The sequence below is a fragment of the Xenopus tropicalis genome, chromosome 2, assembly GCF_000004195.4.
Source record: "Xenopus tropicalis strain Nigerian chromosome 2, UCB_Xtro_10.0, whole genome shotgun sequence".
In the NCBI taxonomy this organism is placed as follows: domain Eukaryota; kingdom Metazoa; phylum Chordata; class Amphibia; order Anura; family Pipidae; genus Xenopus; species Xenopus tropicalis.
In genome coordinates, this window is record NC_030678.2 from 114463800 (window position 1) to 114489750 (window position 25951).

At 34.9% G+C, this 25951-nt stretch overlaps 1 protein-coding gene across 3 annotated transcripts in view; it reads right to left on the minus strand.

The window, feature by feature from the left end:
- Window positions 1-25951, minus strand: part of oca2 (oculocutaneous albinism II) — a 129521-nt gene that overhangs the window by 58838 nt on the left and 44732 nt on the right. For all 3 annotated transcript variants that reach the window (XM_031897023.1, XM_012957695.3, XM_012957696.3), the window contains exons 4-11: window positions 20660-20848; window positions 19221-19278; window positions 14526-14598; window positions 9368-9525; window positions 8256-8338; window positions 6979-7132; window positions 3555-3626; window positions 2419-2484 (exon numbers count right to left, since the gene is read on the minus strand). In XM_031897023.1, the coding sequence (XP_031752883.1) occupies window positions 2419-2484; window positions 3555-3626; window positions 6979-7132; window positions 8256-8338; window positions 9368-9525; window positions 14526-14598; window positions 19221-19278; window positions 20660-20848 (853 nt within the window). The remainder of the gene's footprint in view (window positions 1-2418; window positions 2485-3554; window positions 3627-6978; window positions 7133-8255; window positions 8339-9367; window positions 9526-14525; window positions 14599-19220; window positions 19279-20659; window positions 20849-25951) is intronic.

A 25951-nucleotide genomic window follows, 5' to 3' on the forward strand; every position in this document is an offset into this window, starting at 1 on the left:
AGTCTAGACAAAAAAACCACACAGGCAATACTTGTAATTAGGTGGAAATGTGAATAAATGGGGATAAAGCTTAAGGATCTACTTACAATATGCCATTAATATAATACCTATATTAAATATTATTATTATTAATAAAATACAATTTTAGATTGAAAGCTCTTCTGGGTAGGGGCCTATATTATGTTTAATGTATTGTAGCACTGCAAAACGAACAAACCTGGGTTTGTCAGAGATGCCCATGCATCCTGCTATGGGTAATATATTAGATAGGTGCTAATGAAAAACCTCAAGAAGTTAAACAGCTTCATAGGCACAATAGGGGAATAACAGACACAAAGTTTGCTCCAGGTAGCCAATGAAATGTTTGCTTTCAAACAGTTGAGTAACTGATGCATAGTAATTGGTTTCTATGTGTTATAGAAAACTTTGCACCTGTTATGTATTATAATACATGTTGAGCTGGGAGTATAGTTTTCCTCTAAACTTTGTAAATAATTATTAGAAATTAAGTGGGTGATGTATTGGCACATTGACGCCTGACATATTTGTTTAGTTGTAATTTTCCTTGTTTTTCCACTGTGCCATAACTATTTCTGAAATACAAATCAAAAAATTTTTGAAATCTCTGCTTTGCCCTGTTTTGTAACTAAACATTTTTTATCTAAATTATGTTTTTGGAAAGTGTAGGCTATAATCTTGCTGTACTCAACAGAGTAAACAATTTCCTTTTTTGAGAGCATAAGGGTGACATATGCCTACAGCTACCAATCACTTTATCTAACTGAATCAATAGCAGAGATAATAGTGTAACCCTTCCAACATTTTTCCATGTTCCTGTCTCTTTCGCTTTCTCTCAATTTGTCACTATGTTATAGATCTAGGCAGCATCAATCAGTTGCAAGGAATAAAAAACAGCACAGAAATGTCATGGCTAACAGAAGTCACATGCATACTACAGATGGCTGCAGCTTTTTCCAGGTTTCACCACTGTTTTGCTGTGAAACTAGCTATTGATTCAGTTACAGTCCTAAAATCTTTATGGGTGATTAAGGGGTGACTGTGAAATCACAATACTGAGCAAGTATTTCAGGATTTAATTGCAGCAATGAAAGACGATGACAGGAAAGAGCTAGATGGTAGAAAGGTTTATACTTCCCAACATCAGAAATTTAAGTTTAAGCTGTGAGTCTATGATATGTTACATTATATAGACTATTCATCTGTACTTTTAAACATTTTGCTGTGCTCTTCATTAGAAGTAAAACACTAAAAAAAAAAAAAAAAAGAAAAGTCTTATAAAAGGAAAATAAGGTAGCGGTTAAAACTGCACTGGCACTAAAAGTACTTGGTGACACAAAAGAACTCTGTGCGTAATGTTGCCATGGTTTCATTTCCTGTCCAGTCAGTAATATATAATCAAGCATCATCAAATAAGTCTTTCTTTGATTCAACAAGTAGCAGCTATTGAATTCAATTACTTAAATTGCAGAAGTAAACTAAATTATTATGGGGGGACATGAAGAGCAGATTATCCCCATTGCACTTACATTTTATATGTTTAGGATTAATTTGTCTTAAATTAAAAACAAACATTGTAAAGGAAATCATTTTTAACCAGTCCTCATCATTACACAGTGGATTAAAAAGCCAGCTCACGACAAGGCTGACATTATCTGGTCATGCATATGTAGCTGAACAGAATAGATATTGAGGTTTGTTATGTGTTTATTAATAAATTGGCTTTTTTTTTTACCAGTAATTCGGCTCCACAACTAACTCATGAGCAAATAATTTATTTGTCCATTCATTTGTAATTTACTGTAGCTGCCAGAACCTTCAGTGACTGATATGATAAAAGCGCCCAGTGTGTCTTACAGGTCATTTATGATGGGTAATGGGCAAATAACAGCTATTTAAGATGCCTAGAAAGCACTGGCTTATTAGGATGTTCTGTCATGTCTTTCAAGTGTCAAGGGGGACTAATGCAGTGCTTATACATTGTATGCAATGATTTTCAGGTCAGTTAACCAGAAAATCAGTGCTACTTATGCGCTTCCTGGAGCAAGAATGGGTCACGCCATGAAGATATTGAAAAGGAAGACATCAAACACATAAAAGGTAAGTTGTACTTGTATACTTGATGCAGCCTCCCTCTGTAATGCTAAAGTTCCCCCCAACAGCAGAGCTGCATTTTATAGGGACTTCTGGACAACTTTTCACTCTCATAGTCACTGATCCAAATAATTTTGGAAAACGATCTGTTAAATACATTTAGACATTTTGCATCTTTCAAGAAGCAGTGCTATTTATTTTGTAAGTGTACCTACGCTTCCCTAGAGAATATTAGAATATTTGGACTTTAACAAAATTCAGAGTACCAAATACATTCTGAGAAAAAAACAAAAGCTATGTAATTACCATGCCAAACAAAAGTGCCAGTGTTTCATAATCAATCCACTCCACCACTTTCACCAAGCTTGGTCTCTGCAATCAAACAATAAAAGGGTGCGTTAAGATACTTAATTAGCCATAAAGTGATTAGTTATATTGAATCCCCACATCATGTGCTAATCAGCCATTCAGATTTGAATTCATGAATGTTAATTGGAACTTTTTTCTTAAGCCATGCATGGTCATTTGGAAAATGAATTTCTTAATTTAGAATACTGTACATGCTTAAGTACTTCAGAAAAATGTTAAGTTCCACCACAAATGAATATTCAGTCAAATGGGATGCTTTGGGGCATAGATGATCAAATTCTATTTTTAAGCTATTCCTCCGCTACTTAATAACTAAATTGCTTTTACAATTGTTACATTTCTGTGCATTGGGACTACATTTAGCATAAGGAAAAGTTGAGGGCATGTATAGTGAATAAAAATGTCAGTTAATAACCTTCCTTACATATTATACAAGATTTGAAAGCTACCATATCATTTACAAAAATAAAATGTCTTCCAAGATAATATTTACAATATGAATCAAATCTAAATTTCCAGTAAATTTACAAAATCAAAGGAACTAGTGAAAGCAGATGGCAAAATGTCTTAAAAGATTACATTATAAACCTATAGGCCCTGTTGTTGCAAAAGCTAGCAGGGTCAGATTTTATTGAAAGTGCAACAGGCTTACATTCACAATATACAGACAAACTTAAGAGCTTTTCCCACACTCAAATATTTAAGTTGCATCGTACTAGGATTTAAAGTTTTCTTTGAAAATGAGTTTCAAAACCAGTTAATGGCTTTCATAATAAAGTAATAAAATAAAAGTGTTGATTATTGTACCAAAATTGTCTTTATCTTGCGGAGAAGATTACACTTTTAAAAGTAGACCAGAGAATGTTTAATTAAATGTAATTGGTTTCTCATTATGTAGTATATTGTATATGTGCAAATGCCACAGTCACACAAAATATTATTGATGCAGTCCTGTTTCATAAAAATTATAGTATATACAGAGAACTTGGGGGACAAAGAACCCATGTCTATGCATTTAAATGTAAATATGTTTCCAAGAGAACAATAGTACAATAATAATGGAAAAAACTTACATCTCCAACTAATGCCAATGCCGCCAGTGCTGCCAGGGAGCCCAACATTGCTGCCAGAGTTCTGTGAACAATCTAAAGGGACAAGGAAAATGGAAGTTTGATTTGTAAGGGTAGGAATAAAATAAAGGAGGCAACAATTAAAATGGTATTTTGGAACCAAAAAAGGATTATGGCTAGAAATGCTGCATTTTATAGACTAAAATAACCATTCCAGCCAAGAGGTTCGCAGCCCTATAACATTAATGTGGCATGCCTTCAATGTTGTCCACAGCAGCTCCCCATGTTTGATCTTGTTAGGCCATCTTATGCGTGCCCGTGGTACTGCATATGCTTAGTGCACTCTAGGCTACTGTTAAGAAGCTAAGCTGGGAAATTCCTGAAAATGATCAAATATTAGCAGAAACTGAGGTTAGAGTTGTCATAGCAGCTAACATTACAAAGCTGAATTTAATAAATTCAATAAATACAGAATGCACTTGTGATATTAATTGTGATAATACATTAAGGATTCATTATATTTTAGGATGACGTACAGTACAGGTACCATTTTAGCATTACAGAGAAAAAGGAAATTATTTTTAAAACATAGAATCATTTGCTTATAATGGAGTCTATGGAAGATGAACTTCAAAAAGTAGAATGCTACTTGTTTGGTTGCTGTGAATAACTACTATTTGAGCAATTTTTTTATCCCAGTTATAATTTATTACCAGATGGCCACTAAAAGCACACATTAAAATGTCATCCCAGACTTGAATCTACATCCTAGCACAGTAATTTCCTAAAACCTGTAGCTATCCTATACAAATGAAGGGTGGGGTAATGAAATAAATGTGTAATGTTCTCCTGAGCTTTGGCACACATTTTACTATGATGGAAGAGTGATGTGTGCCAACATATAAACTTTCAGTGGGTCCTTTAGGGATCAAGCTATAAAGAAAGATAAGATCCTAAAGAAGAAAGGCAACAGTGCTTACAAAGTTTATTAATTATCCATAAGATGTATGCTTTGAAAACTCAATTCAAAGAGTTTTCTTACTAGAGAAAACATAAATGCTTTTTTGACTATAAAGCATATATATTTTTTTTTTTCAAGTTTGTCTGATCACCATCAGGGAATTGGAGTTCTCTACTTGAACAGATCTCAGATAGTATTAAAGGATATCCTTTCTTAAAACAGGCTAAAACAATTGACAGATCAGTGAACTGCCAAAGAGTTCATTTAGCTGAAACATTTAATAACATTGTATTGATCTGCAGTACACCAATTTTACTCATTATGATGTCTTGTTGTATGGATTCAGCAAAGGTACTCTCTTGGTGACGCATGCAGTTATTCAATTGAACCATAAAAGATTAGCTTGCCTTTACAACTGTTTTCTTTAGAAAGCATGCAGAAGTTGATGCCAGGTAATATACTGTATGTTTGAAGGCTAGTTTTAAGCTTCAGAAAGGTTACCCCATTTAGAAACTGTTCATCATTCCAAATTCAAATAACACCTTATGACACATAGGTCTTTTGAAACAGACTTATGGTGCTAGAAGAAAAAGCACATTCCTATGTGACACATTAAGACATTATACAATAAGAACTTGTATATGAGCTTCATTGCACCCATTAACAATGAGCCTGTGGTGCAGAGTTGCAATAGACCAATGCTATTGAGCAGGCATTAGTCTATTGAGCAGGCTCCCTGTTGCACCTCAATGCACCTGTGTGTCCTATTCTTTGTGCCCATAAAACCATGTGAATTTAAGGGGTGTTGAACTATACGACCATTATCTGCCTGCTTGTTTTGTCCAGGCTTCAACTTGCATGCAGTTTTCTAACAGGGCAAAATTATTAAGGCAAACATTTTTGTTGACTTTCAGAGGACATTGGGAAATTGTCAGGAAAAGAAAGTATGACAAATACCTAGCATTTTGTCTCTGCAAAGAGGACTTTTTATAAAGGGAATTTTTATAAAGACTTTCTACCAACAGCAATATATTAAAAGATCTGGTAACAGGCATAGTAACCCTAAGCAAAAGGCTTTCTTTCAATACTGGTGGTCAGTTAAATCTTCCTGCCAATTATGGTGGAGATAGTGCTTTGGTACAATAAGCCAACCAGAAAGCAACCTTTATATTGTATTTGTAATGTTTTCAGCAAAGCAGGCATGCTAGTCATGTGGAAAGATTTAGAACTCGAACTTTAAAGCTGCTTTTACACATGTCGTTCGTTTGAAGTGAAAGAAATAACCTAACTACAGGTATTTTGAGACAGAAAAATATTTGTTGTGGAACATGAACTGCATGTTCTACAGAGAACATAACAGAAAATTGGACAATTATGGTACTATCCCTGTTCTTGACCCAATTACTGGAAATAAAGTGATATTGTAACCCATTACGCACTTTTATATCAGCTTATTGTCAAGGCTGAATACTGCATCCTGCACTCAATTACAACATGTTTATATTCCTGGAAACACTCACCTATTCTAATTCACCTTCTTGTTCAAAATTGTGATTTTTTTTTGTTGTGTGAGAAAATAATAAAATCAAATATAATTTAAACCTACTGTTGGCACTATTCTCTGACTCTTATGCCAAAGATAGGGTGACCAAATCACTTGAAAATTCACTTTCTAATAACCTTCAGTTTCCAAAAAGCTCTACACATACTGTTCCAAAGGTGAAAAATCCTCAGAGTTCAGAAAAGAGGAGATTCTCCTTTGTGCTTAAATGGAACACACTGCAAGAAATATGCCCTCAGTAATTTGTTCAAGCCTCTGTTTGAGCACACATTTCTCACTGTCTTTCTCTACACCCACGCTTCTTCTTTCTCTCTTTATTCATCCATCCAACTATCAATATCCACATCGATCCTTCATAACATTCATTTTCCTTATTGGAATTGGCTATTTCTCAGTACTGCTTATATTGTCAGCAGGCTTCCACATTCAGTGAGTCATATTCAAGCAAAGACCCAACGATTATCAGTACACTTGGCCCAGTACAATAAGTCTATCCTTTTTTCAGCAGCATAATGTAGTGCCTACTGTATACCATTAAAGAGATCAGAAATAATGTAAGGAGAAGCTTTAATTTTCTTCCAAGGCAGTGGCTGCATTAAAGGAAAAATATCAGCGGCCCAGTCTCATCCCAGCATAAATGAACAAAGTAGTATTCCTTCCTATAATTCTTCTAACAGGAACAGATTCCTATGGAAGCTGAATTTGATGAACGTATATTTAATGCATAAAGAAATGTTTAACGACAATGGTAAAATTCAACAGACTTTGAAAGAGTATTTGTGATACTCTTCAAAAAGTTATTTTTAAATCTACTAAAATGCAGAACCCATCAGGTAGTAAAATTTAAAGACTGTTCTTGTAAGGCTGTCAAAATAAGTAGCTCAGGACAATTCATATTGGCTTACCTCAAATATGATTAGCACATAAACACCTGCTAAGACGACAGCTGCAATTGTTACTTGAGTCTCTATGCTCGCACTGAGGTACTGATGAGATAAAGACAATGGCACAAGCTGCGTCCCCTGTAGAAATGCTTGGATGTTGATTGAAATCGTATCACTGCAAAAAGGATAGAAACACCGCAGCATTGTAAGTTTTGATAATAAAGATAAATACTTTTACAATTAAAGAAGTAAAGAAGAATTCATGGAAATCAGCAGGGAATATAAATATATGATTACTTTTCAGACAGAGTGTTCCGAAGTCTGTATTTAAAGGAGCAGACTTTGCTTATTACTAATCCCTTATCTGTACCAAGGCTGAAACAGAGAAATGGTAGATAATATTTAATGGGCAAAGTCTGGGACACCTTGATGATTCTGATTGGCCAGACACAATGTGATACTTATGCTTGATGCATGCCTCATCCTACTATGATTTTATTTATAAAATAGTTAAATTTTTGCTCCCAGGCCTGAATTTATGGAAAGGTTACAAAGGCCCAGATGGGTGCCACATCTCTACCGAGAATTCTATCGTATGAGGGGAAGATGTAAAGAATGGATATGGAACGTATATATAGATAGTGCTGCCAATTTGTAACAGAAGCTTCTTAGTTATGCTTTGTGTGACATCCCCCTGAGCAACCACAAGCAGCAGCACCTGCACATCTCCAGCAAAGGCCAAAGAAGTTATATTTTATATAATATATATATATATATATAATTATTGTTGTTTTCTTAGACTAGAATTCATATCTAAAAATTGTGTGTGTATTTTGAAATATGATGGCTCAGAACAGTCTTCTCTCTTAGAATCTCTATTAGAAATATCTGTCCAGTCTATCTGGTACTTACATACATTTATGAGCTAATTTATACATTTTTGAGTTTGTGAAGTTGTTTGTTTTTCTAAATCATAATACTCACTTATTTATTAATAAGGAAAACTTGTTCAAACAAAAAACTCAAATACCTCGAATTTTTACAAACTTGAAAAACTCAAAAAATTTGAATTTGAAAATATGGCTTGACTTTGCCTAGGCCAACTCCAATTGACTTTTATAGAAACTCACAATAGGCAAAGTTTTACATTCAAGTTTTTGGGTTTTTGCACTTAATACCAGACATTTGAGTTTTTACACCATAACTCGAACTGTGCAAGTTTTACCACTAAAAAAATTAAATTTGAACATATAATGTTCATAAATCACCCCCTTAGATACACATTCTGTGCAACTGACCTGTCCAGTATTTCAAATGTTTTTTCTCTTATGATATGTTCCTTTCTCCTTGAGCTCAAAGGCAGTGTCCAGTTGTAAGTAACCTGAAAGATATTGTTACAAATTAACTTTGTGTATGAGTATTATTTTACATCAGTTACAATGACAAACACAGGCCCAAATAAACAAAAGGTCTCAAAAAGATATCACAGGTAGGAGGAGTTCTTCAGTGTGAATCTGCTGCCTTTATTAAAGAGCCTCTGTACAAAAAAAAGTTATTAAGTTGTGGCTGCTATAAGATCATCTAGGGAAAAGCAAAAATTAGTTTACAAATGCAAAAACAGTACAAGCTTATTAACTTTTCTAAGAATATGTGCATCTAGCAAAATGATAAAGCCACCTATTCATACACGTTTAGAGAGACCACCACTCATCTGCCACAATCATGGAAGGAGTGTATGAAAGCATCAGATTCCTAGCCCCCTGAGACTACGGGTTCTGTTTCTTCTATCCAGGGGGACCAGGAGGTGTAGGTTCTTGAGTCACCGGTGATTTTGCCAGGATGGTGCCACAAAAGGGCCACAGATCCTCTTTTTGTTATTACTGTTATGGATAGTATTTCATATTACCAACCCCATTTTGCTTACTCAGACATCCACTGATGTGAGATAACTCCTCTAGACAACTAGGCCATAATATCTGCCAAATTATTGCAACAATATTATCATACCGGAAAAGAAGAAGAATATGGCAATGATGTTTGCAAACTGACAATAATAATGAGATTTTAGCTAAGACTGAAGCCTTAATCAGTTACACTTTCATATAACCCCATGTAAACAAACCACAATGGAGATAATTAATACAAATAATAATGGGGGTATAGAGCCCATTTGCTTCATCTCATTTTATGTTCCTGCTCAATAAACAACAAAATCAAAATCAGTTACAGGTATCCAAAAGTAATTCAACTGCTACATATGCCCAATGCTAGCTAGTTAAAGAGGAGAGGTAAGCAGTTGTAGGATTTCCAATCCTGGATAACTCTGATCTATTTATGATACAATACTCTACAATACAATACAATTCTTATAATTATACAGAAAACATTTCATAGTTTTTTTAACAGTAACCTGTGAAGAGCGCCTCCTCCTTGAAACAGGGTCTTCAGTTTGTGTTATCTGTACAAGAATATATTCATCATTTCTTGGATCAAGCAGATCGCCTGCAAATGGTCCATCAATCTGAAGCTTTAAAAGGGCAGCATTTCTAAAATCTGTGAGATTCCCAGCTTAATAGTCAATAAGTTAAGGATTAATTCATTGATCTTTATTAGTCAATATATGAAGACCTAATATCCCACTACATTATTATAGAGTGTCAGTCAAATATTAAAATCTTTTGGCATTTGAGGAAGGGACTTACCTGAGAAATTTTGTGTTTTTTTATATGTAATTAATTGGGGCAGGATTAAGAGGCCTGCATATACCTTAATACTCAGTGCCTCTGCCTTTGTTTTACTTTGAAGTTTCGGTAAACAGTTTGTTTTATTTAATGTACAAACTGAAACGTTGGGTTTGTAAATTAAAAAGACTTATTTTTTCTTGCATAAGTGCTGTACTTCATGGGGAAAAAAAATAAAAAAGATTATATATATATATATATATATATATGCTGTATGTGTGTATATATATCCTAAGGGGCACATTTACTAATCCACGAATGCTCCGAGCGTTCAATCTGCATATTTTCGTATTTTGGCCGACTTTTTCATATTTTTCGCAACGTTTTCATACTTTGCGACAAAATTTGTGCAACAAAATCGTATTGTCGTGCCGAGTACGAAAGTTTCAGATTCATTCAATCTTCAGTATCGTGACTTTCCTTGGGCCAGGTTGGAGCTGCAGAGTGCCATTGATTCCTATGGGAGGCTTCCAAAATCATGCACAGAAGGATCAAAGTCAGAAAGGTTTTCCTGCATGTTACGAAAATTTTGTGACTTTCAGATCGCCCATACGATATTATCGTGACTAACACAATTTTTTCATAAGCATATTCGTGATATTTGCGATCTTAAGAAATTATTGTATCCAATCCGAATTTATCCCATTCGGGATTCAAACTCGCGTTTTCATGAATGTGCCCCTTAATGTGTGTATAATATATATATATATATATAAAAATGCATGGAAGCTGCACACCATTAAGGGTAATACTACCTGGGTGCCTGCGCAAAGAATGGTTAGAAAGGCTTGGAGTGACGGCACACACAGCATTTACACACTCAGTCGAAGGATTTTGCAAAATAATAGTCCGAGGTTTATTATGACCAACGTTTCAGTTCCATACAGGAACTTTCATCAGGGCTATCACACACACTGAGAAACCAACATATATTTGTTGGTTTCTCAGTGTGTGTGATAGCCCTGACGAAAGTTCCTGTATGGAACTGAAACGTTGGTCATAATAAACCTCGGACTATTATTTTGCAAAATCCTTCGACTGAGTGTGTAAATCCTATATATATATACATACACACACACACACACATACTGTACATACATATATAACATGTAGATGTGACGTCACACTAACACGTATCCCAAACCATAAACGTGTAATACAACAAATTATTTTCCTGCCACTGGGGGAATTTATGGTCTGTAATCACACTGTTTGGCAACTTTGAGAAAGGCTGAGGTTCAGCCGAAACGTCAGTTCACCAGTTGAATAAATAAGAAAACATTTTTATACATAAGTCCTGTGAGAGCGGCTTCCTTTTCACCTATATTTATATATATATATATATATATATATATATATATATATATATATATATATATATATATACATACATGAAAACTTGAAATTACTGTCCGTTTAACAGTAAGGCTGTTACAGCGTTGGTCAGTTTTCAGATACAAAATTTGTAATCCCTATAATAAATTCATCATTTGCAAAAACTAATTGCCTATGAATTGCAGAGAAATTACTGAGCTCACCTGCGCAAAATATATACCCCGCAGCTCTATTGATTCATTCCTTCAGCATGTAAGGAAGAACGCTATTAGTCTTTCTATTGAAAGAGTCACTTTTTAAAATCCTTAAATACATGCATTCCGAACAAAAAAGAACACATGAAAGAGGATTTGTGTATTATATGCTTAGAATAATCATTTCAGTCAGACATTATATTAGCCTTTGATTTTCTAAAGGCCAGTAGTCTATTGAAAAAAATTTCTAGATTTTCAAGGGAACACACTTTTAGGAGTCAAAAGTGTTGCCCAACATACTTAGAAACAATGATGTATCAGTGCTCAAAAACAAAAGCTTACTGCTCCGATCTCTAATACAAGCTAAAAACTATTTTATTTTGTTCCTCAAATAAGCATGTTTTCTTCCTTTTATCTTTCCTGACACCAGTGGTTTTATAAGATATGATTGCCTGATGACTTGGCTCTTGTATCTCTTTAGTGATTCCCATCCACGGTTTGCCCTATTTTATAAAACAATTTCCCTTCACATACTTTAAATGTCTAAAATAAGTCTTTGCACAGAGACATATACAAACAGTATAAATACACAATAAAACAAATCATTGGTTGTTTGCTATAGGTTAATAATGCACTGGCAAAAATATGCCCACTGTTAATTAGCCTAATTGTATTATATTGTAAAAAGCAAATGAAAAGTTGCCCAAACTTTTTTTTTTTATTTTCAGTTTAGCTTTGTACTAAAAAACAGTATAGTAGTAGTACTAGTTTCAGATTCCTAAATTTCATTTTTTGTAAAGTATGTTGAGCATTTTATCATATTGAACATCATCAAACAAGAAAGGGAAGCATTGCATATGTTTACATAAAACTGCACCCATGGGTATTGAAGGGTTTAATCTAAAAAATCTAAAGAGAAAAATCTAGTCACCAAAAGTAAGATTCTACACACAGCTAAACACCCCTATCCAAAAATTCACATTATTTTGCATGCAGGTAGTAGGGAGTAGAGAAGAGGTGCTTGGGTTCAAACCTACTTATTTTCTTAGATAAGGAATAATTAAAATGGTTTTGTTAGTCACAGAAGTGTTCAACTTTCCATGCAGCAAAGGATGAACAAATTATTAAATTATGAAGTGGGTAGGATACTCTTTAAGCATTTTTGTTTTGGGGGCAGCCATTGCAAATGTCTCATATTTGAAGTGGCCAGTGATGTGAATGTTTTGCTGAGGCTTGGTTAGAATAGTATCTCAAAATTGTTATTCAAGAGATGCACAAAGCAATATTTATGCTCACATTCTGAAGTCTGGTTACACTCCATGGAGCTTAGGCATCCTGTGATTTTTATTAACTGCTCCCTGCTGTTTCTGTTTTTTTCATTACAGGAAAGATATGGTTTTGAGAAAGACTTCCCATCATTGTTCCCCTAATCTTTAACTTGAAGGCTGTCTCTCATATATTGCCAATGGACTTTAACTGTGCATATTAAAAAGTCTGCCCATCTTTTCATGGTATGTCTGATGTAAGATCAATACTGCAAGTCTGCAACTAAAGAGGACAATATGCCACGGAAACAGTTAACTACCAGTATTGAGTGTAATAAATGCAGATACCAACCGCACTTAGAAATGGCAACCAGTAACTCCACTACGTACAGAATTATGAACAGTGGTAATTCTAGAAAATTTACAATCATATGGCAAACAATATTGACTAGTAGTCAATACTCTAAAAGATAAGTGCATATTAGTGAACAAAACTAACTATATGGCAATAAAGTGTGATTTTTTTTTTAATTTATTAAGCAATGTTAGTGCATAAAATGTAAAGGTTAGAAACTCAGTCAGCCAGATAGAAAGGAATAAGCATCATCTGTGAGTCTATGCAGTAGCAGCATGATATGTTATATTATCACAGCAGATATTTATTGATAGTAAACATGAAAATCCTTTACTTACAAACACATATTTGCAAATCAAAATCATTCTAGAAGGTACAAATTTGCCCCCAGAGGTTATGAGCCAAAATAAAGCCAGATACAGATCTTGTACAATGTTGAACTTCATTTACCCACTTCAACCAACACATTGGTTACTAGTCCTCACCCCTTTTGATCAAGGGCTGTCAGATTTCCCAACTCCATATCTGGCTGTGTTTGCTGAGGCTTGGAAATGTAAGATTTTACTCAACAAGGTGAAAAAAGGGTAATATATAGTAATCAGAATTATTGTCCTCTGTCATTTATGTTATTGTTTTGTTTTTGTATAACCTTATCATTGTTTTTCTGTTCAATTCTGTTTCCTGCTCTCTATTTTTCCCTTACCCCTTTTAAGTTTTTTTTTCAGCTGCGTCTTTTTTTAATCCACTTTTACTTTTCCAGCTAGTTGTGCCTATTCGCCGCTCATACTTTAGCTTTCACATGCAACATTAAACATTCCCAGTTATTCAGTATCCATATTTGTCTCAAGTGGATGCCAACATTTTCTATGCAGTTCTGTTATATAATAATACCTTTTTTGTTCCACTGATTAATTGCTAATATACAGGTATAGAACCTGTCACCAGATTGCACGGGACCTGGTGTTTTCTGGATGAGGGATCTTTGTGTAATTTGAATCTCCATACCTTAAGTCTGCTAAAAAATCATTTAAACATTAATAACCCAATAGGATTGTCTTGCCGCCAATAAGGATTAATTATATCTTTGTAAGGATCCCATACCTGTACAATTTGTACAGGCTAAAACATGCATTGGCTATAATAAAGGAGCAAACATCTTGCCAACACTGAAATGTTTTTTTAAGCTTTCGTTTAGCAAAAGTTAGCAATAATTTGAAAAAAAAAATCTTTATCCTACAAAGATGAAAGCACCAGGAGCACTGGATATTTAGTGGGAGCAATTACCTATAAGGACTGTTATGATTGCAGAAGTATCATTTACTGATTAGTTTATAATTATCTATATTTAAGCACACTACAACATTTAGTTAAATATCCACTTCAATAATTTGCATCAAACGCATTTATATTTTACGCCAGCCTTTACTTGGCAAACATGAGAAAAGGAAATTCAAAATCTTCTTTTTGTTCTTCAATTTAAGCTCTGTAATTTAAGGTCTTGAAGGAGCAATACTTCTGAACCAAGTAATTTTCTACTTTAAGATTAATTCTACAGAGAAGAATCTCATACTGTAATAGAATGAACCTTTCACTCCTTATAATATTAAATCCATTAGGCTTCACCTTAAACTGCATTCCAATTCCAAAATGAAATGAAAGAATACGAAGAAAAGGATACAAAAGCTTTCCATAGATGATAGGGCCAACATCTGCCAAGGGCTGCTTTTATCAGAAGATGTGCTAAATAAAACCTGCAATAATTTGATAAACATATAATTATGTATGTATGAAACATCCACTTTCAGCTAATAGTCATCACAGTAATAATATAGTTAAGTAATTTCCCCTTGTTTGCAAAGCAGCGTGGGTAAAGAAGCAGTAAATTGCAACAGTTCTGTGTTTCAACAGATGAGATAGTATAAGATTAACATTACTTTATATGTATGTCAAGTGTGTCCATTGTTTTCAGTCAACAGGGAATTATGATTAAGTTTTGGACATCAGCTGATATATGACAGGATTTCTGCGACACAAGCAAATAAAATGAGTAGCCGAATACATTCTGCAGTTTTTAGAGGGGCATGCAGAATCCTCTGTTAGCTGTTGCTGCATTAAGGTCTACTTTAAAAGGATTTGGTGAGCTAAAAGGTAGGATTTTCTTGATGTACGGTAGTGAGCTACTATATTGTACTTCTGTTTCTTTCTTACAATAAAGCATAACAGGAAACATCTGTAAGAGTCAGGTCTCAGGTGAATGACTCACAAGAAGGACAAGCACACGAGGACATCAAATAAAATTACTATTTTAGAGGTTTTGTCATCCATTTTATATCTGAAGATCATTTTGGCAAGAATCACAAAAAAAAAAGCTCATATGTGCAGACTTGATATATATTTAAAGAAAAACTCTACACTTATCCTTCTAGTTGAATGTAATCTTCACATAGATGGGACTTGTCTGCCTGCCTCTCGACCAGAAACAGAGAAAAAAATTATATCCCCATCATGTGCTAGCTAAGTGTTACTTATGTACACTGCTGTACGGTAAAACAATAAATTAATACAAACAGGGGGTTATTACAATAATAGATAAATACAAAGTATAATAATAAATACAAATAAATACAAGGCATGGTTGAAATAAGTTAAGAATCAAGACACAAGAGGATAGAGTCCTCTGCCCCATAGAGCTTACAGTCTAAATGGGAGGGTAACTTACAGGCACAAATAGCAGGGTATTTAGTGGTGCAAGTTACAGTGGGTGACACTACAATATAAGTGCCAGTTTCCAGATCAGGTGCTGTGCATGTGCTCCAAGAGGTAGTCTTTGAGGTCAGTTCTAAAAAGATTGAGGGAGGATTCTCACTGGAGGAAATCAGGGATGGCATTCCAGATTCCAGTGGAACTGGAGATGGGGTTTTGTTTGCATAAGAGACAGTGAAGGATCAGTTACAAAGGTAAGAATAAATCCAGGATGCAGCCTATTTGCAGATACAACTAAATGCAGAATTTGCATCAGGAGGGAGTTGTCAACTATATCAAATGCAGCTGATAAGTCAAAGAGGATTAGTATAGAAAAGTGACCTTTGGCAACCTGAAGATCATTTGTAACTCTGCACAATGCAGTCACAGTAGAGTGTGCAAACTGGAAACCAAATTGCAGCAGGTCCAACAGATTATGGTTGTTAAAAAAAGTTAGTAATACTGGAGAACAGAATGTGTTTAGGATTTTAGAGGTAAGCAGTAGAACCAAGACAGGATGTTAATTAGAGTGATAGGATGGGTCCAGCATGGCCATTTTTAAGAATAAGCTTGATACAGGCCTGTTTAAAAGAGGGAAAAACCCCAGAAGCCAGAGAAATATTGAAGATGTAATAGGGTCAAGAGAGTAAGTTGTGAGTGGAGATGACAAGAGAAGCCGTGAGATTTCAGACGCCATTACAGGATAGAAAGATTTAGGACATGCAGAAGGGGGCAGAGGTGGGAATCTGATTGCTGATGGACTTTGCTTTGTTTTTGGTATTTGTTTTGGTATTGAATATAGAAAACAGGCATCGTGGGTTTATTTGTTATTGTTTATAAGGGTATTGAAGTAATTCTCTTTGGCATTTGACAAGGCAAAGTTGAGGCATGACAATAGGAATTAATAAAGTCAGCTTGGATATGGGATTTTTTCCAATGTTTTGCAGACCTTGCACAGGAGCATAAGAATACGGTTTGTGAAGTCAACCAGGGGCATAGGTTCAGTGGTCAATAGTGGAGGCAAATATGTGGTTGCACTCGCTAACCAGGGTATCAGTATCAGACATCTTCATAAAGGAGGAAAGAGTGGAACTGAAAGTGAGCTAAGGCCAAAGTTTTGAGAGAAAATTCAGAGGCCAGAGGACTATGCCTATATACAATTTACTATGTAATGTATTTTCAGAATAATATGTAGTATGTAGCATGTGTAGATATTTCAAGTACTCCAGCTTTTATGGAACCTCTCAGCAGGCTATTTATACCAACCTTTAAATAATGTGTTCACAGAGAACTTTGGGGAGAGTTGATCTAGTCTTACTGAAGGAATTGCTAGAAAGTAGTAGAAGTGGATTTTGGAAGTAATGGGACAATCTTTTATGATAATGTATCAGCAGGGACAAAAGCAAATGTTTCGGGAGGATTCTGTTGCTTAAGACATGGCTGGCACTTATAGAAGGAAAAGGGCAATATACTGTCCAGCCCACCTCTGTTTCTATAATGCCTACAATGCCATGAAAAGGAATTTACTGCATACTCTAACGAGGTCTTGCATATTTTGTAAAAGTATGAAGATTAGTGGTCTCTTACAAAGGTCTTTTCTTAATTTTGAAATAGTCGAATGAATCAACTAGCAACTGACAATGGAGTAGAGCTTGCAGCTTTTTGTTTAGGTTTTGGATGGAACTTTTCCTTTGCTAGCCCCTTTTTTACCCTCAATCCTACACTTGCATGTTAAGCATTGGGGATAGTGATAGCTGCAGTGCTGTGTGTTTTATTCAACATGTTGCTTTATAATAAGGCCAATAGAACAAGACTGCCCATATTTTGGGACAATGATATTGTTACACATTGATCATAACCTTGGGAGATGAATATAAAGCAATCCTTTTGACCCAATAGTTGATTTATTTTTTATCTTTGGTCCTTTGCCATAAATAACCATAAAATTATTGCTGCATATGACATTTGCTGAAAACATCATGTGTGTTTGTGCAGATTGCCTCCGTACTTGTGCCTCGATCAACCATGCCCAATTGGTGGCACTTTTTCTAAAACTTTTGTTGGTATGTTCCAGTCAACAACTGTTGAGTTATGGGTTGAATTTCAAGAAAACATTTCTGCATAAAAACTCTGCATAAGTCTAAAATTGTGCATGACAATTAATGCTCACAAATAAGGACAGTTTAAGACCTTTCTCTAGGCAACTGCGAGCCTCAGAATGAATGGAAGCTTACTTAAAAATTCATGTCACCAGTCACCAATCTAAGCTTTATATTTTATAATGGGAAAAAGCAAGGCAAGGAAAGCATAATTAGCAAGGAATGTTAATTATTCTTTATGGTCAGCTCCATATACAAGGTATACAATATATATTGTGCTGAGGGATCTCCATGGGCTAATTATAAATTCACCAAACAAATATGCATTAAGAAATTCATTATAGTGTTGCGTTGTTGTTTAAAGGTATACTGTTAAACACAGGGGCAAAGTGAATGTGGGAGCAAAGGACAGGAACAAAGAAAAGTGTCTGTTCTTTCATTTCAACCACAGAAAAGTCATTAGTGCCAATATATTCTCTAGGAAAGAAATTTTCTCCTTTCCCCTTGCTAACCCTTTTAAAAAATATATGATAACAATGAAATTGAAGGAGAACCTTAATTTAAGCTGCTCATTGTATTCCTATTTTTTAACTTGGAAACACATGTTCAGACCTTTTCTGCCCATGATATAGTTATTTTGCAAGTTTCAATAATGAAACCATTATTTTGTATAACGTTCCATTGTAAAATAAACATTGTATGGGAGAAATGCCCATTTCAATATATGTTAGACATTCAAATAAAACTCAAAATTGTATTTTTGTTCTGAACCAAATTGTTTAATAAAACAAATCATGTGAGTGGTTCAATCATTCCTGAAAGAATAATAATTTAGACTTTTATTTCTGCAATGCAGTTAACCATACGGGCAGCCATGTATCCAAATGTGAGTGCAGCCCTTTACAGTCTCATTCACCACCAAATGTCATCTGCAGAGGTCTGGACCAGCTACCATGAGGAAGGAAATTAGTAATGCACTATAGATGTGCTATGGAAAGTGGTTAGAAACTAAGTCTTCAGATCTGCCAGAGCTAAATCACATCAGCTGGAAGTGGATTTCTATATGCACTATCCTTTTTCCATATCAGAAATTATTCTCTTTAGTTCAGCAGCAACTGTAATAACTTTTATTAAGATTTGGCATGAAGAGAAGAGATTAAACTAAAGCCTTCTAAAGCATCAAACATGGCATATTCTAACTTTGAATATCTTAGAGTGGCCCATAGTTAAATTTAATTATATGGCAAATTAATATCAAAAATTTGTACAGAATGTTGCTACACGCTTCATTTCAAGGGTTATTATCTTACAAATCTGAGATTAACTGAAGAGTGGCCCAATTATGACAGGCCATTTTAAGGAGAAATGTGTTTTAAACAAGGAACCAAAGAAATTCTGAAATGATGAAAAATGCAGCATGATTAAATCAAAGCAGCCAGCAGATTAAATGTCGGCTCTCATTTCAAAGCTACAGTTTCAAACAAAAGGAGCGACTGCAGTTCAAGTGCAATATTTCCCCATGACATACTCACAGAACAGGTCACCACAATAATGAAGAGAACTGCAATCTTTAAATTCTTTAGGAAGCACCTAAAAGAGAAAAGAAGGAAAACAATCAATACACCACATAATTGTTTGTTGTAAAAACAAACTTTCATTTTCTATATGCATTCTGAAAATAAAAGTGGTGTTAATGTCTATGCTGAACAAACATTAAGCAGGCTAATCTATCCAAAGTATTGATTTCTCTCTGTGTCTCTGTGTTCATGTTCCATGATGATGATCAGTAATGGTATTCAGAATTGCTTTAGGTGTATATATTGCTATTTATTCAACCTCCCTCTATTTCTCGTTATTTGATCATCTGGATTCACACTGATTGTATTTTCAGCTCTAAAGGCATATATGCTTATAGGTATGTGGCTCATGGAAAAAAGATTCCAATTTTCATAATATTTTATTAATAAAAAGCCAATGTAACACACATCTGGCAACTAAGCTGCCATGAGGAAGGTGCACCACTAATAGCAGCTAAGGGCAAATAACCTTTAAATTTTTCTTGTACAGATATGGGACCAGTTATCCAGAATGTTTGTGACTTAGGGATCATTTTGTTATTTTGATCTCCATACATTGTATACTAAAAAATAATTTCATCAATAAATAAAACAAATGCAAAAGGATTGTTTTGCCTCCAATAAGTATTATAGCAGATATGAGATATTATACAGATGAAATCAAGTACAAGGTACAAAATGTGAATTATTTGATTAAAATGGAGTCTATGGGAGATAGCCTGGGAGATAGCCTTTCTATAATTCAGGATAGTGGGTTTCTGGATAACAGATCCCATGCCATGACAAATTTGCACATGGGCAGTAAAACATTTGCATGTCCCTGACCAAAATTGCTTAGGTGATAAAGTATTTAACTTTGGGGCGAACAGCAATGCAACTGATGTGGCATGAGGTACAGTATGTGATTTTTAGAAGGCTTTCCTGTAAAACAGATAAAGGGGAACACAAAGAAAACTAATATTTTGTCACAGAAGCCATGCAAAGATCTGGAATGTTTAAAGTTAGGGTTTTTTTGTATTCATTTTTATTTTTTACTTTTATTTTATGATGACCAGTAGTTCAGGAATCCTGGCTTTCATGCACTCATAACCCAAATTAGAATTGTCAAAACATGAAAAAGTTAGAAACCTTCCATTCTGACAACACCTTATGTGGGGAAATTGTACAGTGCTGCATAATAACAATACTACTAGTAATAACAAGAACAACAACAACATTAATAATTTTAGAATAGTATTCCATCACTATGGATCTCCCCATCACCAATTTTCACGTATACAGCAGGTTAAACAACCTCTGACAGTTTCAATTAAAGGCATCAGGTCAGCAAGTTGTTTTTTTTTTTTATAAATCTAATGAATGCAGATGAGGTTATTTCAATTTTCAAACTATACCTGAATTTTGAAAAATTTAGTTTCTCTTGTAGGTTGTCTAAAAGTTCATTTTTCTCAGTAGACACAGATCTGGAAAGGCTTCCAACTTCACTTCCAAGACGGCACCTCTGCTCAAATTCAGATGAGCTGTTCTCCAATGAATCCACGCCAAATAGAAATTCTGGTCTATTTACAGCTTTGCATTGGGACCTAAGGCAAAAAGCAGAAAAAAAGTTAATAGTCATAATAACACATTGTTTTTTGAGAATCTGTGTTTTATGCTACAAAATATCACTAGAATATTGAAGTTGGAAAAGAACCCAGTCAAAGTTATGTTGCTGTTGCCTTCTCAAAACCATAAAACATCTTCCTCTACTCATAGCAAGTTAGGAAATTGAATTAGAATAAAAGTATGTCTGCTATCTACAGTGCTTGCATCAAATACCTGAATGGTTTCCACCCAATTCAATGTGAGAGAAAGCAATTTGGCTTGTAACCATTGCCCCCATTTGCAGCAAATTTGCAAATGGTTTACAATTACTGTAGCACCTATACTTTCTTAATAAAAACTGCCATTAATACTAAAAACTACTAGATCATTATTAGCAAAATTGCTTATAAGCTGTTCTCCTGCCAAGCTGCCCAATATGTGTTTGATCTACAGCACCCTTAACCATGACTTCCCAGAGGAAGAATATAGCGTCCTTGCGAACATGAAATAATTAAACATAAGTACAAGAGAGTATTTTATAGAGTAACAGAAATTAATTCATGATGCTAAACATCTGTCAGCCACTGGCCATAAATCATCCATCTACTGCAGCAGAGGAAATCGATTTGAAATAGCCAAATGAAACTTTATTTGTACTATACAAAGTGTAAGTTTCACCCTTTTATCCCTTCGCAATGAGAATCTTTTGCAAGTGCAGAAAAATGTATTATATGTATGTATCTGGAACTTTTAGCAGAGCTAAATATGCAATAATGCCTGTTAAGGGTTATCAGTTCTAGCTCCAAAAGCTTCTCTCTTTAAAGTCATATTCCTTCACAATCCAACTCTTATGCGACACCTTTTGGGAATGTTTGGCTCAGAGCTTTCACGTTTAAGCATAATTTGAGTTCTTCTCTTCAGTTTCTTTCTACAGAGAATAAAGGTTAAAAAAACAACCTCAGATATGTAACACGCCAAAATGTAAGAGTACTCAAACACAATGGAATGAACTAAAATTAAAGAAAATATATTAACAAATGTATCTGGGCACCTGGCTGTAAAACATTTCATTTTGAAATATTTTTGGTGGAATTTGCTTCCATTGAGCCACAAGGGCATAAAGTGTTTGGTCGCTGATGTTGGCCTGACTCATGCTTAGTGTTCCCATTCACAAACATTCAGTTGGGCTGAAGTAAGGAATCTGTGCAGTTACACAACTTTAAAGTAGTGACACTAAAAAAACTACTCGTCAAAATATTAATGTACTGTACATAGAAAGTTACCTATAGTTTATGTTGATCGTTTTTTGCTGATAGGGCTGCTTTTGTAATTAATTGTTTCTTGACATCCCTAAACCTGACTGTTTTGCCAACCTGACTGTCCCTTCTTAGTTATAGCTTTTAATGCTAACTACTACTGCACAAATATGGCAGCCTCCTCATAGGGGAACATGGGAGATTAGAAATGGCTGTGAATAACACTTGGCATTGAACATGGTCATGGAAGCCAACAGAACATTTCCTGGGAGGAGGGGCAAAGTCCTCAACCAAACACAACATGTTTGCCCAGACTAAGCTTGTGTACAAATACTAGGCTTTAAGTTAATGCTGGTTGATTTGTAGGCAGCCAGCTGCTCACTGCTTACATATCTTTGTAACTACTGGTTGTTTAAGTAAATAGTATAAATAATGAAAAATGTGTTGCACTACATTATACAATATGTGTTAGAATTTAAGAAGAAAGGCTCAATCCTTATGCCACAATTCTATTATTCCTGGGGGCCCAGTTTCAATACCCATATCAGGTCCTGGGGATCTTATTTCCCTGTACTTCTGGCACCAGCACGTAATATAGCTCTATGGGTGTACCCTGGGGGTGCCAAAAATAGCATAAATGCATATTTTATATATACAATGCCACCCCCTCTACCCCTTGCTGGATATACTGTAGCCCCAGTGTATCCAACAACAGTTTCTCCTAAGTACATATTAATAAGTCAATACATTGTGCCTAATAATAATAAAAATAAGACTTCTGAGCTGAAACATCCCACCTGCATCCGTGTTGCTGCTGAATAGCAACACTCAAATCTTTCTTATACAGGGAGTGTTTTGAAATAAATACACATCAGGGGGTACATTTTCTTCTTTAAACTTTTAGCATCTGATATAAATCTCTTTTATATACATTTAAAAGGAAGCAAGCAGACATATATGGTGCTTCGCAGTGATGGTAGTCAGGCTTGAAATACTCTGTATGGTTATGCAGAATCCTTTAATGCCTTTAAGAGAGGTGGAATGTCCAGGGCTGTAGTTAGTTTTAATAATCATGGCAGCACAGTGGCTCAGTGGGTAGCGCTGCTTCCCGGCATTGTTGGGGACCTGATTTTAATTCAAAGAACAAAGAGTTTGTGTGTTATCCCCTTGTCTGCATGGGTTTTCCACCACACTCCAAAAACATACAGGCTGGTTAATTGACTGATTAAATTCACCATAGTGTGTGTAAATGCCAAAGGGAACTTAGTTTGTAAGCTCAATGGGAACTGATTTGAATGATGTACTATTTCTGTAAAGGGCTGTGTAAATGTGTGGCATTATATAAATAACAGATATAAAATGTGTGTATATATTTGTGTCCATACAATTACAAAGGGAGAGGGGCACAGTCAACAGATTCTTTTTCAGTTGCACTGGGAGATTCACTAAAGAAACAAACAGTATCTGTATGTTGTTACAAGTGTTCTGTTACCCCTCTCCCCACCAAAATAAATCTTATTTTTAAGAAATAATGTTTGCTCTTTAACAAAGCAGATGTCATTTTAGGAATGATTATTTTCCTCTTTTATGAGAAGAACAAAATCCCTGTTGTTGTTGTTGCATTTCCATAAACCCATTACACATTTTGAAAAGCTTTTTACAATAATCATGTACTAATCTCACTCAGCATAAAGCCCTGAAATATAACTGAAATTCCCATGACATTAACAGATGGAAAGAACTAATCATTACTCATACACAAACAATTATACGTTGCTGAAATGTCTATTTCTAAATGCAAAATACTCTTGAGCAAAGACAAGCAAGTGGATTTGTTTCAGATAGAGCAGACACACGTAACCTTTAAATAATCAGGCTGTTTACAAAAAATGCATTTTACTTAAAATGATAAATCAATAAATCGTTAAAAACTGACAGAACACAATTTAATTTTCCTGTTCATTATTAAACATTTGGAAAACCAAAATCAATGCAAACTTTCATTTCTGGATTGTTAGAATTGTTTTAAATGAATGTATTCCCTCTGTATTATGGTTTTCCTTCAGAATATAAGATGCTAAGTAACCAAAATCCACTGGTAATACATCTTCCTTCCCTTTTATTTGTTAAATCAAAGAACAGGGATCACCATTTTTTGATTGACAACACCAGCTTTCAAATGTTTTATTTATTTCGGAAATAATGTATATGTCTGGAGATATGGCACTGAGCCTCTGGTATCCCTTAACAGCAAATTAACAGTGACTGGGATAGGATGTAAAGGTTGGTTGGACAGTACCTTAAAAAGTTCCCATATAGCATTACTAAGATGGAAAGCACCAATGAAGTGTAAATAGATTGGAGAAACTGGAGTAGAGAAATACTGAGAGCCACAGTAACCACAGGTAAGCAGATCCAAGCTAAGAGATATAGGGCCTGATTCACTAAAGGGCGATAAAACGTGCGCTATTTTTATTGTGCGCTAAAATTTTTACCGCGTCTTAATTTTGGCGACTTTTCGCACGATTCACTATAAGCATACTCGCGCTTTTTTACGCGCGATATTGCATGCATTATTTAACTCGCGAAGACTATTTCAATGCAGTATTTGCTGGTACATGTGATAAATTACGCCCGCGAATAGTCACCGCATATGAATGGTAGCTTAGAAATAGTGTATAAAAATTGTCACCGCATATAAATGGTGTATATAAATATTAGCCACATATAAATGGTAGCATATAAATGGTATCATATAAATAGTAGATGCTTATAAATAGTAGCCACTAGTGATGAGCAAATGTGTTCTGGTTATCTTTAGTGAAAAATTAGCAAATCTTTCGAAAGATCCACGAAACGGCAAAAATGTTGTGCGGGCAAAAAAATTGTTGCTGTGACTATTATTTTTTGTCGCTTGTATCAATTTTTGTATGTGCGGTGAATTTTTGCGTGGCGAATTTTTTCATGCGTTTTGCCATTGGCGGATTGTTTTGCGAAACGCATGAAAAAATCCGCCGCGAAAAAATTCAACGCACGTCCAGAAATTTGCTGCGAATCCATGCCTGGCGAAACATTTCATCACTTGTAGCCAAATATAAATAGTCGCGCAAATGAACGCACGCCATGTTAGCCATACACGCCAATACTTGCAGAAAATTACTGTATTAAAAATGAACATTTCGCTGCAAACTGGCGGCTGCGTCACTCTAGGGGAAACACATACTTGAATAAATAACACTGTAAGTCCATATTTTATTGCAAAAAATCATTTACTGTACTTTTGTATAATTTTTCGCCTGCCTGTAGTAGGTGTTAATTTTCGCATAGCCGAATGCGATATTTAGCGCGCAAAAGTTATAGTGAATCATGCGATCGTATTCTTTTCAGCGCGGAAATTAACGCATGCGGTAAAACTAGTGCGAGAAATAACCCATGCGAAAATGGCGATTTTTCGCACACGATAATACTATGGTGAATCGTGCGCAAATTATTTTGCGTTTTTTAACGCAAAAAAGCGTGCGATAATTTTTATCACTCTTTAGTGAATCAGGCCCATAGACTCTTGTGTTAATACTATTTAATATATTTGGTTCCCTGAATATCCCTTCATGTACCAGAAGAGATTCCACAGATTCAGTAAAATTACAGAAATGTGTAAATTACATTGGGGGTCATTTAAAACATGTGCGTAGCAGAATTATTCTCGCAGTAAACATATTTGCCCTGTGTGTTTATATAAATAAAGCTGGACAAGACTAGTCCATTTAATGTGCAGACATAATTGCAAATGTTTTATTCACAGTGTGATTGTCCTTGGCATAATCCCAAATTGCAAATGTTTATGCA